The sequence below is a fragment of the Leptidea sinapis genome, chromosome 25 (assembly GCF_905404315.1).
Source record: "Leptidea sinapis chromosome 25, ilLepSina1.1, whole genome shotgun sequence".
Taxonomy (NCBI): Eukaryota; Metazoa; Arthropoda; class Insecta; order Lepidoptera; family Pieridae; genus Leptidea; species Leptidea sinapis.
The window spans coordinates 5,984,866-6,004,739 of NC_066289.1; the positions used below are offsets into that span (position 1 = coordinate 5,984,866).

Genomic DNA, 19,874 nt, shown 5'->3' on the forward strand with positions numbered 1-19,874 from the left:
TTATAGTTTTTAAGCCTGGTTTAATCCACGATAGTAATATATGAAAATATGTTTTTTTTATGCTTATTATTTTATGAATAATAGGAGCTAATAATAATATTTAAATAAATAAATATTATTATGAGCTACTATTATTCGAGTTCGAATCCCGGTAGGTGCAAGCATTTATATGATGTTTTATGGATGTTTGTTTCCGAGTCATGGATGTTTATATATATTTATGTATGTTTAAGTAAGTATATGTATAAAAAATATCGTTGTCTTGCAACCCATAACACAGGCTATATATGCCTAATTTGGGGCAAGATAATTTGTGTAAAAAGTGTGTCAATATTATTATTATTATTATTATTATAGTTTACGAAATAATAGAAAATTTATCCGCCATATTCAAATATCCGTGGCATTTGATAAAGAGAGTAGAGTTTTGATCGCTAAGTTCTTTGGTCGTCACGACGGGATGCAAAAGCTTCGAGTAAATTTCGGCTGACAAATGTCACGGCGTATCTTATATCTTTAAACGAGCAATTCTTGTATACATATATATGAATCTCGGAAACGGTTCCAACGATTTTAATGAAATTTAGTATACAGGTAGTATCGGGGGCGAGAAATCGATCAATAGGTTTCAATTTTAAAAAATGTTTTTTTATCGATTTTTTTATGAGAAACTGCTACAATAACGTTAGAATACAAAGGTAAATTTCGCCACTATATACAAGACTATAATAGCTCAGATGGGACATTGGGTGATCCGAAAAGCAGAAGACCCCGGTTCGAATACAGATGTCCTATTAGATTTTTTTTACATTCTTTAAAGTCCGAGCAAGGCTCGGTCGTCCAGATATTTAATATAAAAACGTTTAATTTAATATATCCAATAGACTTAATACAGAAACAAAACCAGCATTAATAATCTCTTAATTGATAATTTTACTTATATTTTATCTTAACTTTATTATTAACTATTTTACTAATATTATTTTAAGCAGCTTTTACATAATTTACAAGCTGATCTGACAGACATTGTTCTGTACATATTAAATAAAATACTGTTTTGAATTGAATTTGTCAGTAATATTATTTCATATAACATTATGAGTTATTTCGAAAAATATGCTCCCTGTTGTTATAATGAAACTGTTTCACAGCAGAACATTTGTGTCAAACCGTGTGTCAATAAATTCTCTCATACAAAATATGTCCGTACAAATCAAATATTGGAAATAAAAAATTATATAGGTCCCGAACCGAAATAAAAACTATCCTATCTATCAAGTAGCTCTAAACTGCACTCCATGAAGTAATCCCCATTAAAATCCGTTTATTAGTCTAAGAGTTCAGTGGAAGTACCATCAGGACACTTGCTTAATGTAATATATTAAGATGTAGGCAAAAAGTACTAAATAATCCTGTCAAATGATTTTAATCCTATGCGAATCTTGAGGATATTCACAAACTAATGTTACAATACCGGCAAGCTTTTAATTTTCATTTGATTATTGGCTTTCCCGTTCGAAAATATTTACATCACATAATATTATCTCTTTTTAAATCCCTATGGAAATGTATAAGTAAAACTATATCAATGGTAGACATATTTATTTTATTAATGATTTAAATCATTGCAATTTTTGTATAACCGCATTATATTTTAAATCTACGGAATATTACAGTCTTCATTCAAATTAGAATCGTAGCTGTTTGAATTCAAAATTAGATCAAAATAAAATATATTTTTGCAAATAGAAACTTAGCTTATGTTAAAAGGTTTCAAAAATATTATTTAACATAATATTTCGCGAGCTAATTAAGTTCTCGCTGTGACCTTGAACTAAGACACGTCGAAAATGAGAGCAAACGAGATACAAGTGTATCCATCGAAAGGAACTTATCAACGGAGATGCACCTTCACTTAGGGAAGAGTAACCTTCTTACCGAGCGACCCTGATACTATTTAACCTGGTAAGGCAATACATACACTATATAACCTGCCGGCGAACCCAATACTGCACAGTTTAACTCGAACTTAACTGCGAGGATCACCTGAATTATATTATTTTAATCATGAAATTGGTGAGTCCATTTGCTTAGACAATTTGGTTCATATTAAAACAATAGAACAAAAATATTGTCATAAATATCAGTTTGTACGAGAATTCGTAATTTATCAGTAAAATAAACTCAGTTAATTTTTATAAATTATATTGTTGTGTTTATCTATTTTAATATTATAGCGCATAATTCAATTTAAATATTTAATTATAAAAATTAAAAGTCTTTTGAGAATTAATTTATTATTATATAGTCTCTAAAACGAAAATCGCTTAAAATGCTTCAATTACATACATATGAAATACTTAATGTTTTATCCTTTTATAAAAATATTTTTCATACTTTTTGATAACCTTTTCTATATTAGTGTTTGCCATTTAAATTTCTCAGCTGTAGTTCTCACGTTCTAAGCTCCCATGAAATAGATGAAATCATTTATGTTTTACTTAGAGAAGGCATTACTTTAAATATATTCTTGTATTTCACTAAATACAAGCATAGTTCAACATGAGCGGATATAAGTTCTATAGATAATAATTAAGCATTAATTTTGGTATTTTACCTAATAGAAATTTTTGATAAACTTATAAATGCTTCTCCAAAACTAAATTATTAGTAAAATTGTTTAATAACAAAAATAAAATAGTACAATGGAATCAAATAGATTCACGTGTGATTAGAAAAAATAATATAAGATGTAGGAATTTCAAAAGATTTAATAAAATCACTTAGATAAAGATAAGTGTAAAATTATGTTATCAGATTTCCTGTTTCTATTAAAATATCAAATTAATACCAAATAGAATTCGTAAAAGTCAATTGTTAATGTGATTTATAATAGAAATTCTATATGTAATAATAGAAATTCTGTAGTATCGCTTTTCCTCTCAATAGCTTCCATATAAAACTTGATTTATTATATGTAGTTAAGATTTTCTCAAACCTCCAGGCAACAAGTTTGGTCATTAGATATTAGTTTCAACTACAATAATTACGGTGCTGTATGACCGTAATACTTTGGTATTGATGAGTGAGTCAATTAAAGGTAATTGGTGTACGGATCGCGTAAGCTTAAAGTAGTATGCACTCTCGTAAGCTACATAGATATAAATGATACAATAACTAATAAAACAAAAATTTGGATAACTTGTATGTTAAATAAAAATAAATAACTTATATTTATGCGTATGCTCAAGCAGAATCCGACTGACAATAAAACTAATAAACTATCGAAGTTGATATAACTACTGTTTACTTTTTAATTTCTTTCGTAAATAATTTAATTTCATTTGCATGGGCGCCATTTTTGAGTTTTGCATGTTGATTCTTACTATATATTATTATTGCACCAATATGGCATGATTCGATATCAAAGAAAATCTGTCCAACCTAAGTTTGGTCTTTCACCGCGTATTTAGGTATTGCATTCTTAAACTTGAACACTAGATATGTTCACAAAGAGTTACAAGATTTGTAGGCGGTGACTCAAATCATCACAATAAATTTATATAATAGTTGTACTGCCTGGAAAACTCTAAAATTAAAACAATGAAAACTAGTTGTGTAAATAACAAAACTGCCAGTTACGATCGCCAAATGCATGAATAACCACATTTGGAGGCAGGCGCAAATCGATATAATTTTTAACCAGTGTTTGTTGCTAGTGATGACATATGAAAGGAAGACGTGGTCGTTGAAGCAGAACTCATCGCGTGGCGACCACATACCAGAAAACGTAGTCTTGGTAGGCCCCCACAAGATGGACCGACAATCTGGTCAAGATTGCTGGAGTAGGTTGGATGTGGACAGGGCAGGACCGATCGTCATTGCGATCTTTAGGAGATTTGTCTTTGTCCAGTATTGAACATCTTCCGGCTGAAATGAAATATATATAGTTTTACAACGGATATTCCCTAATAAAATACTTCTCACTTCACACTGATGACCTAAATAAACTTTGTATTTCTATTTCAGTTCGTAGTTGCCGCTATCCTCGGAGTATGCTCAGCTGCTCGCTTAGACAACGCCTACCTCCCTCCTAGAGGCGGGGATGGTGCAGGCTACGGCACTACAGGAGCCAGCTTTGGAGCATCTGGTTTCGGAGGATCTAACATAGGTGCTGGTCATGGAGGTTCAGGTTTTGGAGCTGGAAGCAACTTCGGGTCAGGCGCATCAGGCTTTGGGGCTGGAAACAACTTCGGGTCAGGCGCGTCAGGTTTTGGGGCTGGAAATAACTATGGGGGAGGCGCAGGTTTCGGCAGAGGATCTGGCAGTGGACAAGGCTCTTTTGGATCTGGAAGACAATCAGCTGATGCCAACGCTCAAATCTTGAAATTGAACAGTGAAGTTACTGCTGAGGGATTCCAATACGAATATGAAACCTCAAATGGTAAGAATTTTATAGATACTATTCTTAATAAAGGTTTCAAATAGCTCCAGTATCGCTTATTTATTATTATTGCCAAGAATCATTAAAAAATTTATATTAGATCAAGCTTACAGCTGCAATATACAAATTACACTTAATTTTAAAGGGATCAGAGCTGACGCCTCTGGAGTAGCCACAAACGGTGTTCAGTCCCAAGGAAGCTTCGCTTACAAGGGTGATGATGGCCAGGACTACAGCATAACATACACCGCTGACGAGAACGGCTTCCAACCTCGTGGTGCTCATCTTCCAACTCCTCCACCGATCCCAGCTGAAATCTTGAAATCTCTGGAACAGAACGCTCGCGATGAAGCAGCTGGTATCGTTGATGATGGTAAGTTTGTTATTATGTAATTTTTGCATTTGTGGATGACTGAATTCTTAAAGCATAAGGTAACTGTAAAAACTTCTCAAAAGCGTGGTATCACAAAAATCACATTGTGGTAAATTTTATCTAGTAGTTTAATAGTTTTCTGTTTGTTGTTCATTTTTATTAAAGTTCTTGTTTATTTTGTAGAGTATATGAAATCTCTTATGATAGTAACATTTTATTTAATTAATATTTTCAAATTTTTTTTTTATGATAATAAGGGACGAGACGAGCAGGACGTTCAGCTGATGGTAATTGATACGCCTGCCCATTACAATGCAGTGCCGCTCAGGATTCTTGAAAAACTCAAAAATTCTGAGCGGTACCACAATTGCGCTCGTCACCTTGAGACTAAGATGTTAAGTCTCATTTGCCCAGTAATTTCACTAGCTACGGCGCCCTTCAGACCGAAACACAGTAATGCTTACACATTACTGCTTCACGGCAGAAATAGGCGCCGTTGTGGTACCCATAATCTAGCCGGCATCCGGTGCAAAGGAGCCTCCTACTGGTATAGCATCATCGTCCACTGGTATAGTATCAGCGTTCATAACAACTTGGCGTAATATAATATATTATGATAGTAATTATATTATTTCAAATGAAATTCTATCAATATCAACGTTTACTATAACTATATATTTCTAGATGGAGCACTAACCACACAGTACAATATGACTCAGCACATTTTCTTGACATCAAACGATCACTTATTTTAAATGAACAAATCAATATTTATGTAGTTGCAAAAACACAAGCTATTTTACTTATTTGATAAAATTTTATCACATTGTTTCGAAATTTATTATTTGTAAGAACTGAAGTATCGATATAGGTGTCTAAAGAATTAGTAATATTCCGCCAAATTTTATATTTCACTGTACTTACTTTGATCAGCTATTAAATATTCTATCTTTTCATTACAAATTCTTACAAAGACTTCATCTAAATGTAAATAAGACTACATACCTCAAAAGTAAATTTATATGCCCCACACAGCGCAACGCCTCAAATCGCAGCAATAAATCTTAATGCATTCCATTTGTTGATTTTCCTAACCGCTATCACGATACATCGCTATAAATCAACTAAGAATACACTCTGCTTTATGTGGGAATTATTAAATTAATAAAGAGAACTAATGGTGGTTCCCATACTGCTGAAGTTTCCGTATTTATTACGTAAAACTACTGTTTAACTTTCCTTCGGACTTAATTTTTAGATTATTTTATTTTTTCTGGTAAAAAAATTAAACGAAGAAATATCCCCGTAGTATTAATTTTGAAACGAAGAAAACTTCCCACTTCATAAAAATCAGTATTACTATAGCCAATTACTAAAAATATTAATGAAACAATAAAAACAATATTTGTTTGGGCAAAAACATTTTTTCTATTAAATTAATTTGACTAATGTAGATTTTTTTCCAATATTATAATGTTTTTTATCTAAATTAGATTAATTTTTGATGATTCACCCATCCATTATACGTACCGAGAGCATAAAAACCGGAATGATGTAATTTTTATACTATTAGCAAAAACATAAGTAAATGGCTTAATTTGATAGTAGGACCACACGCCGACCTTGCTATATCGCTACTCATCACACAATCTATGTAGCATGCGTGTCTCATTTTTATTATTGAATCTAGTGCGATGGTCGTAAGATTACGTCAGCTTGTAACTGTCGGTTTAATGCTGAAATAATTTGATGAATTGTAAGACGTACTTAGATTTCGTTAAACATAAAATTTATATTCATAATTATGTTTATCAAATGCGTTTCGTTGATGATGCTCTGTAATTAATTTCAAAATCTAGCAACATAATGAGTCAATACAGTACAGTTAAAAATAAGATGTAAAATTTATCTTCGCAACTTTAATTTATTTTCGTAACTTTTAACTCAGATCATATCCTCATCGCAACTTTTTACTCTGGTCTTATCCTCATCGTAACTCTTAACTCAGATTTTATCCTCATCGTTACTCTTAACTCAGATCTTATACTCATCTTAAATTTTACTGTCTGTTATAGTCTTTTCCCTCGAGAGGTAGCCAATTTTAACGAACTTCAATTTTCGGCAGTCTTGAGATATTTCTCTTGTTCATTCCTCTCGCAATAATACTTTTTATGAAGCTCTCTTTCAAAACTCTTCATCTAGCCCCTTCTAAGTATTTAACTTATCAATATTTGAACCAAAATTTATGGACGATGGAAAATATGGGAAGGACGATAAAAGGCAAGTGCCTTTTATCGTCCAAACCCAACGATATTACCGCTACACCAAATTTCCGATCTTTAATGGCTAGCTCTAGAGTGAGCAATAAATGAACTAAGAATAGTAAAAATAGTTCGAATTAGAAAAATGTGAGAAAAACATCAATATTTTTTTTATTACTACAACTTTTATCTAAATATATAAAAATGAATTGCTGTTCGTTAGTCTCGCTAAAACTCGAGAACGGCTGGAACGATTTGGAAAATTTAGGTCTTGAATTATTTGTGGAAGTCCAGAGAAGGGTTAAAAGGTGAATAAATAGGTAACGCTCGGAATTAAATAAAAACAACAAATTTGTTTTTCCTTTGATAAATCTTGCATCAGATTTTATTATAGCTAATAGTCTTCTTAAACAGGTCAATAAGCATATATTATGTGGCTAATCTTGTTGCACTAACCGATTACCGGTGACATTTTCTGGACATGTGTTACAATGTATCAGATTTCATAAAATTATTGTCCCGCCAAAATACTTGTGTAAGCCATGTCAGTTCGCTAACCATTTGCTTTTCATTACTTAACTTACATTCGTATTACAAATGTAGTATAGCAAAACAAATAAGTTTTTTTTTCGATAAATCCGTATTCCGTTGTTTTTTTCATTATTGTTAAAAGTATTTATTATTATTATGATTTGGGGATTAAAATGAACTTAAATCCTAGGATCTATCGTGCCCATTACTTGCGCTAGTGCGCCTACCCTCAACTGAAATGTTAAGGAAGAGAGTCGAGGCTAGTAACTAGGAAACGTGTTTCTGTGCCGAAATTTAAATTATATCCTCGAGACCTTATTAGTTTAGAAGGCATAAGATCCTTAAGTGGGCACGTCCTCTGCTTTAAATGAAGGTATTTTAAGATACCCCAGCCTGGTTCTGGCTGTGGCTTCGCATTCCAGAAGGATGTGTATGGGGTCTTTAGCGGCTTTGCAGTAGAATCTGCACAGGTTTGATTCACTGAGACCCATTCTGGCTAGATGCCCATTCAGCTTTCAATGGCCGGATAGGAACCCCTCAGTTGTCTCTTGTACAAGCTTACTTACTTTGAAGTATATTTTTTATATCAATTATAATGGTGCTTTGATTAGTGAGCAAACTAAAACCTGAAATTTACTGGATCTGCAATCGAAAAAGATAAACCTATCAATCATTCATATTTTGTAGTTACTTTCTGCAAGACGTCATTATTGATCAGTACTTCGTAACATAGAACACAGAATGAGAACACACAGTTATTATTTAGTTCGTGACCATCTCTCGACTTGTTATAGCTTGCTAAAGGTTGGCCATTGAGTATATGGACTATATAGAGCATACAAAATTTATTATTCTCTGTTTTATTTACTTGGGTTATAAAGAAATAGTTCCTTATTTTAATCTTTTGGGTTGTACTATTTATTATATTCATTAAGATCCATTCATTTATGGGAATTTCTTATCTTTTTTTTATAAAAATAAGGGACGAGACGATCAGGACGGCTAGTTTATTATTGATACGCTCTGCCCATTACAATGCATTGCCGCTCAGGATTCTTGAAAAACCCCAAAAATTCTGAGCGGCACTACAACTGCGCTCGTCACCTTGAGACATAAGATTTTAAGTCTCATTTGCCCAGTAATTTCACTAGCTTCGGCGCCCTTCAGACCGAAACACACTAATGCTTACACATTACTGCTTCACGGTAGAAATAGGCGCCGTTGTGGTACCCATAATCTAGCCGGCATCATGTGCAAAGGAGCCTCCCACTGGTTAACTAACTGTTAAAAAGTGTCTTCAAAACTCGTAAATAAAATTAAAAATCTGTTGTTGATTTTAAAAAAAATTGACAAAGGAATAATATCTTTCTAGATATAAATATGAGAAAGAGATCTATAGGATCCAGACATCCAGCCATCTTAGGCAAATCATCGTAAGAAAGTCTGTCTATATTTTTATGCCTACCGACGCTATTTTCAATACTAAGAAACCATCAGATATTTACGATCATAGATCGGCTACAAGTGATTCATTATCATCAATGACGAGTATAGATATTTATATAGAATCGTGAGCAAATAACAATGATTTAATACGGATTGCTTATACTGCACCCTGTTTCGTAAGTTTTCATGATTCATGATTTTGTAGTCGTGTGAATGCGTTCATGAGATGCAACATAATTACGATTCTAAATAAATCTATCATTACATCACTGGATTTACAAGTTGTACTAATAATAGTATTTTCATTTGTAAACATTATGTAAAACGTCAGATATATCATCATATATCATTCCACCTTCGCACGACATGCCATAAGTTAGGATATCATCCCCACCATCTGGATGTGTGGCGGTCCTACACAGTGCGGTTTTCAAGGAGCTTTCTTCCACGTACTACAAAGCTGTGGAATGAGCTTCCTTGTGCGGTGTTTCCGGGACGATACGACATGGATACCTTCAAAGAAAAGCGCGTACACCTTCCTCAAAGGCCGGCAATGCTCTTGTGATTCCTCTGGTGTTGCAAGAGAATGTGGGCGGCGGTGTTCACTTAACACCAGGTGACCCGTACGCTCGTTTGTCCTTCTATTCCATAAAAAAAAATATCAAACACATTTTTCGGCCGTTTTCAATAACGTATCTCTAGTTATCTTATCTATCCATAGTTATTTCCAATACAGTTATAGTCCAATGCTTTATGTTGATAGGTTATTGAAATGTAAGCAAGCGTAAAATGATAGATTTGTCTACCTCTAGTAAGTTAAACAAAGGATAGATAGGTTATTGAAAACGGCCGAATGATAACTCCGAGCCAATTTTCAACATTTCCTCAGCACAAATCTAAATGTATTTCGTGAGCCACACCATATAATGCCAACGTATTGCTGTAATTACTCTAACGTAATAAAAAGTTAATATTAACAGTTCATAATGGAGCCATAATGACGTATTTGCGAAAGAGTGTGCACTTTGCGAACTTACACAAGAGATGAGATTAAAAATAAATTGAGCATATTTTCGTAAGCCCCATGGCTAACCCTTCGGCGATTACATTAATTAATGCTGAACATTGGATAGATAATTGAAATGGAAATGAAGCCAAGACGTTTGGTCTGTGCTTAACAGCCCTTTTCAACAGTTCTCCTTTTTAAGTAGGATGGTGCCCACTTATCATTCCTATAATCCAAAAGTACTTATCAGTGTGAGGCCCCTTTGCACAGGATGCCGGCTAGATTATGGGAACCACAACAGCTTGTATTTCTGCCGTGAAGAAGTAATGTGTAAAGATTATTGTGTTTCAGCCTGAAGGGTGCCTTAGCTAGTGAAATTACTGAGCAAATGAGACTTAACATCTTAAGTCTCAAGCTGACGAGCGCAATTGTAGTGCCGAACAGAATTTTTCGGTTTCATAAGAATCCTATGCGGCACTGCAGTATTATGGGCAGGGCGTATCAATTACCTTCAGCTGTACGTCCTGCTCATCTCGTCCCTTACTGTCATAAGAAAACTGTAACTAAACATATAATACACATCGAACCCCATCCTCGTTACTTGATAGACAGATATCTACCGCTTAGACATTGAACACTGCAGAGCTACAAAATATTTTACTGTGCTCTCTTATATTAGGCTTCTATTGATAACGTTTTAAGAGCATCGTTAATGCATAGTTACCTAATGTTTGAGTGTAGCAAGTGTAAAGTATGTAAGATTTGATGAACAGTCTCACATAATGTTCGAAAATATGCATTTAGTCTGATAATATACTACTGTTAAAGCTTATTTTGAAATTAGGTAAGGTTTTCTGCGATCAGTTGTATAATCTTTTTAATGTCCATAAAATGCCAAGAAAAGTTTATGATTGATTTTCCTGAATCATATTAGTCAAATAATTGCGTAATTGGAATAAAATTTTCTAGCAGCCTCATTTATCTCACATTTATTTATTTAACTATAAACCGTTTTAGATCTGACAGTTAAGCAGCTGCTATTTATTTTATACAGACCTTTTTTCGTAATATTTGTCGTGTCAAGATTTAATTCATGGAAATTAGCTTTGAATCACACGGAATTACCGCCACCGTTTTGTTTAAGGTATGCCAATTTATTATAATTGTCAAAAGACAATGTCATTCTCACAACTGCTGATATTATCGCTTGTATGTGAGAAACGTTATATGGGTTAGGTTTAGATTCGTCGCGTTTTACTTTTGCTTATATCCTTTTCAGTATATGTAGTATAATGTTTATCAAATAATAACTTCTTTAGGCGCGCTGAGAATCTTAACTTGAGTTTTGTGTGTACCTTTTTTTTATGAAAATAATGGACGAGACGAGCAGGTCGTTCAGTTGATGGTAATTGATACGCCCTACCCATTACAATGCAATGCTGGTCAGAATTCTTGAAAGACCCAAATATTCTGAGCGGCGTAATTTCACTAGCTACGGCGCCCTTCAGAACGAAACACAGTAATGCTTACACATTACTGCTTCACGGCAGAAATAGGCGCCGTTGTGGTTCCCATAATCTAGCCTGTGAAAAAGAGCCTCCTACTGGTAAAATGAGAGTGAGCTGTCACTTTCGGCTATGTAACTTGTTTCAGGCAGAATCAGCATGACTCTACTAAGGTAGCGATTAGCCAAAATATTATCCATAAATATACCATTTACAATATTTTATATATCCTATTACTCTTTATTTTGTATTAGTAAACCTCGTTTGGATAAAGCTTTCATTTCGGTCGTGTGCTCTTAAGCATCCATTTTTATTTATTATGGATATGACGAGAAATTAGTCAGCAGTTAATACTCTTCCACAATACCAGAGAAATAACAGAAGAAATAAGTGCTTTTCGGAGTGTACCTATCACAGTTGAACGTGGAAGAAGAAGTTACTTGAAAATCTTACTGTCGATGATAGTTACACCAGTTAGCCAGGAGGTTGGGACGATATTTGAGGTTGTGGCATGTGGGGCGATGCATAACTTTGACGCCAGGGATGAAAGCATCGTCTTAATTGAAGATGTGATAGACTGCCAAACAATTTTATTTATTCTACTACAGAAGTGATCTAATAGAAAACTATTCAATCAATGTATGATTGTATTCTTTTGAATATATTATATGAGATGACTGATAATTCAATATTCTTTCGCTCAATGAAATACTATTAAGTTAAATTAAATAGTAGTACTATTAAATTAAATTAAATAGCAGTAAGTTTTCATTCCTAGAAAGTATTCTTTCAACGAAGACCGGACCTACTTAAATACTTTTAAATGATGAAATTTTGATGATGACAACTTTAAAATACGTTTATCACCCACATAATTAAAATAGTGATATGATTTTAATAAAGGTTGTACTCTTTAACCTTTTGAATGATGCCCTCTAAAAAAACCTTCAAGTGAACCACAAAGATTAACATTTTGCTATTTTGTATTGTAAAGGTTTGAAGTTAAATCGTCATAATGATCGGAATATGTCAATAGCCTTGAAAAGCTTTCGGATGCTACCATTACTTTGGGGCCACTAAACTAACACAATACAAGAAACTCAGAAATTGTTTCATTTAGGTACAATTAAGTTTAAATAATATAAAAGAGTAAAATTTTAAAATTAGATTACTATTTTATTAATCATTTCATTTTTTTTATTTAATATTACTATGCTATGCGTAGATACTTCTTTATTATTAATTTCAATTTTCAAGATTTGATATAAATTAGTATAAACCTAAAACTACTTTATCAAATTTTACTGACTTTAAATAAGGATAATTATAATATTTTACACTAAATACCATTTCTATGGAAGAATTATCCTGATAAAAAACTTAATCTATCATTTTTACTAAAACACCTAGATCCTTCATGGATGCAAGAATGATGCCTTTACTGTGCAAAGCGCAGTAAATGTGAACGTATACGGGTTATTTAAATGATTAATAATAATTTTAATTGACAATATTTTACATCCTCTTTCATATCAATGTCGTCACGATTCTTAAAATAATCACAACTTGATCTTATGCGAATCGCCAGTTTACTGGCCACAGTATCCGTGCAATTTACAAAGCGATGAACACGTGCAGGTATTTATTATTACGAAACAATTTGTAGAACATTTCAATAAAGATTACGCGTCATTTAACCATTGTATTTTCTATCTGCTTCAGTAGAGAGATATGGGCGTAGTAAATCGTACGACAATTAATAGTATATGTTAGAATAGTAAATGTTTCAGAGATATTATTAAATCCGTATTATATTTGAAGGACTTTTTATAATAAAAAGCAACTTGATCTGTTGAGATTAAATAATGACTGTAGTGGGAGGTATAAGGGCCTGATGGAGTTGAGATGGAACTAAGGCAGTAATGACTATGTATGTTACAAGTTAAAAGACAATATAATATTGTATTTAGAAGTCTCAAGTACTTTGCATATCGTCCATTGATCACAATTGACTCAAAGAAAATGAGTTAACAAACGATCCTATGAGGAAGTAAAACTAAAATATTATTATATTTTGTTTAAAAGTAATTTTAAAATGAATATGGTATGCATTGATACAGAACTATGCAAGCAATTAAAAGCAGCAGTAATAAGTCTTTCAAAAATATTCTTAGATTGAAAAAGAAATCGCATTGATTAATTATAGGAAAGTTATTAAATTATTCAGGGACAAAACAGTCAAATACAATTCAAATAATACAAATACACATAAACTCGAAGATAAACACAGCTCTGTAATTCGGAAATACTTTATTACATACGTAAGTCGGTACTGGCTAGGAGATGATCTAATTCCTAAGCAAAAAGCAATCATATATCGTGAACTTATAATGTCAAATACTGACGTATCCAATTCTTATCAACAGGCTCCTACCACGGTGAAGGTGCTGGTTCAGGATCTGGTGCTGGTATTGGTGGATACTCTCCATCCGGGCAATACGGTGCTCCAGCTCAAGGTTTCGGTGGACGTGGAACTGGCTACAGCGGCCAAGGATCCGGCTTCGGAGGTCAGGGATCAGGTTTCGGCAGTCAAGGATCAGGCTTTGGTAGCCACGGATCGGGCATTGGCAGCGGATCAGGCTTTGGCAGCCAAGGATCAGGTTTCGGCGGTCAGGGATCAAGTTTCGGTAGCCGCGGATCTAGTGGTACCCCATCTCGTCAATACCTAACCCCCAATGCTGGTCGTGGCTCAGGAAACGGCAATTTTAACGCACAAACCGGTTACCGTTATTAATACTTTGAAGATAAGGCTTACCCAAATTAATCCACCGATTTTTGGATTGAGAAATTTTCCGTAATACCTCTTCGATACTTTTTGTAAAAACTTAATTTTATTGCGTTGTAATGCCTTCTCATACTTGCCGGTTATTATTATATATCTATTCATAAGTAAAATTGAATTAGTATTTATCGTAATTTGTAATTCTCATTAATTTCGACAAGAAAATTATGTTTTTAATGTATTTTATAATATTATTGTGATTATCTTGCAGTACAACGAATTCAGCTATGAACCATTTATGTGTTATTATTTGAGAAAATCTTTTGTCTCTTTCTCCATACTAATGATCTCAATTATAACTCTCCCTCTCCCTTTCTTTGAACTTGTAAATTTAGGGTAGTTATAAGTTTATAGATTACTTGGCGATGTAAATGGACAGTACTAGGCTTATGTACGCATGATATGTTAGCTTTTAATAATCTGTAAATAAAATGAATAAATATTTTATATAAATATTAAAATTTTTATTTCTTTCCTATAAACCAGGCAAATAACTTTGGCAAGGATTAAACCTCATAACCTAGTGATTAGGAACCCTCACCTCTTAGCTAAAGGTCTCAGGTTCCAATCCTGATGCGAAAATATGCATGATGAAATTGAATGTTTGTTTGAATTTAAAATGAAACTAAAGATATACTGCATTCCCTAGACTACGACTGTACCGAAGCCTTGCTTAAAATAACAGATTAAGTAAGATTTTTAAAAACGCACACTCACACAAACACACCACACACGCAAACTCACACATACTCTGCCAGATCACAACTAAAATCATAAATAAATATTATGTACGTGCTTAAACACATAGGCAATGGTTACTTATAACATATTAAGAAAGGAGTACTTTACTTCTATCAAATATTTTCAAAACTCATTTAAAAATTTAATTTAAAGCTCACTCATGAACCTGTTTTGAAACTAAATTGTGCCTTGTGCGGAAAGCGCTGCTAATTTTGTATTTTTATTCTTAAGAGGAAATATAACCGTGCCTCCAGATTTTTTAAGCGGCAAATCGCCCGTGCGAATTCTAAGCACGTCGTCAAAATCGGCGAGCAACTTTCCAGTTACCCGACCGAAACACGCAAGTTCTGGTCGTTGTCGAAAGCTGCTCTTGGTAACTTCAACCAGCCGTCCATGCCGCCGTTGCACATGAGGAATGACACCCTGGCCCATACGGCAAAAGAGAAAGCCGAGCTCCTGTGCGCTCTTTTCGCCTCCAACTCGACTCTTGACGACAAGGGAAAAACACCGCCGACCATCCCGCGGTGTCAGAGCTCTATGCCTGAAGTACAGTTCAGACAGAAAACTGTTAGGCGAGCTCTGTTTTCGTTGGACGTCAGGAAGTCGAGCGGGCCGGATAGCATTTCTCCAATCGTGCTAAGAACGTGTGCCCCTGAGTTGACGCCGGTGCTAACGCGTTTATTCCGGCACTCTTATTCCAAAGGCGTCGTCCCTGACTCATGGAAGTCAGCCTTTGTCCATCCGATCCAAAAAAAAAGGAGACAGTTCGGATCCGGTGAACTACAGGCCTATTGCTATCACCTCCCTGCTCTCCAAAATCATGGAGAGCATAATAAGCCACCAGCTTTTAGTATACCTAAAGGGTCACAAGTTGATCAACGACCGACAGTACGGCTTTTGCCATGGACGGTCGGCAGGTGATCTTCTGGTATACCTAACACATAGATGGGCGGCGGCTATTGAAAGCAAGGGGGAAGGCCTGGCAGTTAGCCTGGATATAGCGAAGGCCTTTGATCGTGTATGGCACAAGGCGCTCCTCTCAAAACTTCCATCATTTGGGCTTCCCGAGAGCTTGTGCAAGTGGACCTCCAGCTTCCTCACTGAGCGTAGCATACAGGTCGTTGTCGACGGATATTGCTCGAACCAGAAGCCCGTGAATGCTGGAGTGCCCCAAGGTTGTGTGCTATCTCCTACGCTGTTTCTTCTGCATATCAATGATATGTTGGACACCACCAACATGCATTGCTATGCAGATGACAGCACTGGTGATGCCGTATACACGGGCCATGCAGGTCTCTCTCGGGAAATCGTCGACCAGTGCCGGGAGAAACTTGTGTCTTCTATCGAGTCCTCTCTCGAGAAGGTCGCGGAATGGGGTAAATTGAACCTCGTCCAATTTAAATCAAGTTTGCGCGTTTACCACTAAAAAAAACCCCATTTATCGTATCACCGCTCTTCGAGAACACTTCTCTTAAATCCGCGGCTAGTATCGGAATACTGGGTCTCGAAATCTCGAGCGATTGCCAATTCCGTGGCCATCTGGAGGGCAAAGCCAAATTGGCTTCGAAGAAGCTGGGCGTCATCAATAGAGCACGGCAATACTTCACGCCGGCCCACATTCTAGCGCTCTACAAAGCGCAGGTCCAGCCACACATGGAGTATTGCTGTCATCTCTGGTCTGGTGCACCCCAGTATCTGCTCGATCCATTTGACCGCGTGCAACGTAGAGCAGCTCGAATCGTCGGGGACTCAGTGCTCTGTGAACGGCTGGATCACTTGGCGTTGCGTAGAGACGTCGCTTCATTGTGTGTCTTCTACCGCATTTATCACGAGGAGTGTTCCGAAGAGCTGTTTAACCTGATTCCTGCCGCCGAATTTCACCATCGCACGACACGCCACAAGTTAGGATATCATCCCCACCATCTGGATGTGTGGCGGTCCTCCACAGTGCGGTTTTCAAGAAGCTTTCTCCCTCGTACTACAAAGCTGTGGAATGAGCTTCCTTGTGCGGTGTTTCCGGGACGATACGACATGGGTACCTTCAAAAAAAGCGCGTACACCTTCCTTAAAGGCCGGCAACGCTCTTGTGATTCCTCTGGTGTTGCAAGAGAATGTGGGCGGCGGTGATCACTTAACACCAGGTGACCCGTACGCTCGTTTGTCCTCCTATTACATAAAAAAAAAAAAAATATGTATCCATTTTGACAGTAAATATATTTTTTCTTTCTTTCTTCTTCTGTTCCGTCTTGGATTAATAACATTATCTAATATATTGTGTTGCTATGTATAGTGTATATTTATTTAGTTGCCAAACATGCCCTTAATAAATAAAATAAGCATTCTGACAAAGAAATATTCTTTAGGTAAAAAATTCCGTTGTTATTGTTAAGATAAATCTTAATCTTTATAGATTTAAATATATATTATAACTAGCTGACCTGACAGACGATGTTCTGTACATCTTATATATAAAATTCTCGTGTCACAATGTTAGGTACCTTACTCCTCCGAAACGGCTTTACTGATTTTTACCAAATTTTATATGCATATTCAGTAGGTCTGAGAATCGGCTACTATCTAATTTTTATCCCCCTAAATGTAAGGGTAATTTTTTGTTTTTATTTTTTTTGTAATAAAGCATTAAAAATTAATACCACCCTTAATTTTCAACCCTCTATAACCAACCCCTATTTTTGTATCGCGATTTTTATATTATTCTGTTCCATCCACAAATCCGCTATAGGGTTGCAAGATGGCAATGGATCAATACTTACAATAATTGTAGTACGATTAATTTGGTAGGTCTGAAAATCGGTTGCATCCACTTTTTAGACCCCAATAATTTTTTTATTACTTTATATAGCAATACAACGTTTGCTAGGTTAGCTAGTAATAAATAAAATACTGTTTTTTATAAATTTGTCAATAGTATATTATGACATCAAGAATTATTTCGTAAAATATGCTCACTGTTGTTATAATGAAATTGTTTCACAACTGAACTGTCAAACCGTGCGTCTCCAGAAAATATGTCCATACAAAACAAATACTGGAAATAAAAAAAAAATATCAAATCGAAATAAAAACTATCCTCTCTCAAGTTGGTAACCTGCACTCCATGAAGTAATAATCCCCATTAAAATCCATTCATTAGTTTAGGAGTTCACTGGAAACATACTTAAGGACACTGGATATATAGATATATTATGATAATAATTTAAGGTAGATACGTCATATTATATAAAATGATACTATATGTGTATATCAATAATACACAGATATAGATGTTTATTTCAAATGTGCTTAAATTCCATTAAATCAAAGCAATTCAAATTCAAATATTTTTATTCAAAATAGGATGTGACATCACTTATTGAAAGTCAAAAACTACCATCCATTCCAAAATGAATGCCTCAGACCTGAGAAGAACAGGCGCAACAAACTTAGGGGGTTTTTTTTGTCATCGAAAAAATATGTTTACAAAGTAATATTGTACAATTAAACTTATTATTTAATAGAGCGGTCACTCCATTCCCAATCTGATGTATCGTTAAGTAATCAGCGGAAAAGTGTTTACTTTAGACTCTGTAGACCCGGGTTCGATACACCTACCAGTGTATGGATTTTTTTGGGTTTTGTGAAGTTAAAGGAAATTTCTAGTTAGTTCAGGATCAAATCGAACAGAAAAAAAGGGATGGAAAATGTGTAAGCAGGATAAAAATAGTTAAAAGAATTTTCTAGTACAATTTAAATTTAAAGATGGAATGGGAGAATCATTTTGAAAATAGAACGGATCCGGGGGTATATAAACCGTACTAAGCGTGGCCTACGGCAGTTCTAGTTCTGACTCGAAAGTGTAAAGAAGAAGAAGAAGAAGAAAAGAAGAAGTAGTGAAAAGTGGAAGTGTTCCAAGAGGAAGAAGATAGAAGAGACTCTTTATGTTCGGTGCGGTGTGACGCGTTGAAGGTACCGCCGCCCACAAGAGGAACAGCGGCAGACCGGCGAAGTGCAAGTTCAGAAAAAGTGAACGCAAATAAAGACTCGTTCCTATAAGCGGAGTATTATTTCCAATCCCTGACCCACTCCCGTGTCAATTGGTGTCAGAAGTGGGATTGGAAAGATGCCATTAGTGCCCAGGAACGAGAAGGGAGTGACCACGCGAGCGGGAGCAGCTGCAGCGGCAGAGGACGAGTCACAACAAGCATCCGGCTCTGGACTCAGTGCGACCGTGTCAGCACCGCAGGCTCCTGCCGTAGACATCAGCGCGCTCATGCAGCAGATGGCCACCATGATGCAAGAGCAAGCGCGCCGACAGGAGGAACAGCTGTGGAGCTTACAAGAGGAACAAGCGCACCGACAGGAGGAGCAAGCGCGCCGACAGGAAGAGCAAGCGCGCCGACAGGAAGAGCAGCTGCGGGGCTTGCAAGAGAAACAAGCGCGCCGACAGGAGGAGCAAGTGCGCCGACAGGAAGAGCAAGCGCGCCGACAGGAGGAGCAAGCGCGCCGACAGGAGGAGCAGCTGCGGGGCTTGCAAGAGGAACAAGCGCTCCGACAGGAGGAGCAATTGCGTCGACACGAGGAGCAGCTGCGAGCCTTGCAGGAAGAGCAAGCACGTCGACAGGAGGAGCAGCTGCGAGGTCTGCATGAAGGCCTCTCCAAGGAAATTTTATCAGTGGTGCAGAAAAACTCCGCCCGGATTGACGCTGTAGAAAAGGAGATCGCCAG

At 35.7% G+C, this 19,874-nt stretch overlaps 1 protein-coding gene across 2 annotated transcripts; it reads left to right on the top strand.

Annotated features, from left to right (window-relative positions):
* Positions 1-2,000: 2,000 nt before the first annotated feature.
* LOC126972093 (pupal cuticle protein 36-like) lies at positions 2,001-14,869 on the top strand. Of its 2 annotated transcripts, XM_050818680.1 has the most exons (5): positions 2,001-2,076; positions 4,030-4,150; positions 4,193-4,444; positions 4,590-4,817; positions 13,993-14,869. In XM_050818680.1, exons 1-5 carry the CDS (start codon positions 2,068-2,070, stop codon positions 14,358-14,360), a joined length of 978 nt encoding a protein of 325 aa, XP_050674637.1. In that variant the 5' UTR covers positions 2,001-2,067; the 3' UTR covers positions 14,361-14,869. The 2 variants fall into 2 exon arrangements, with proteins under 2 accessions (XP_050674637.1, XP_050674636.1); XM_050818679.1 differs by having other exon boundaries at positions 4,030-4,444.
* Positions 14,870-19,874: the final 5,005 nt, after the last annotated feature.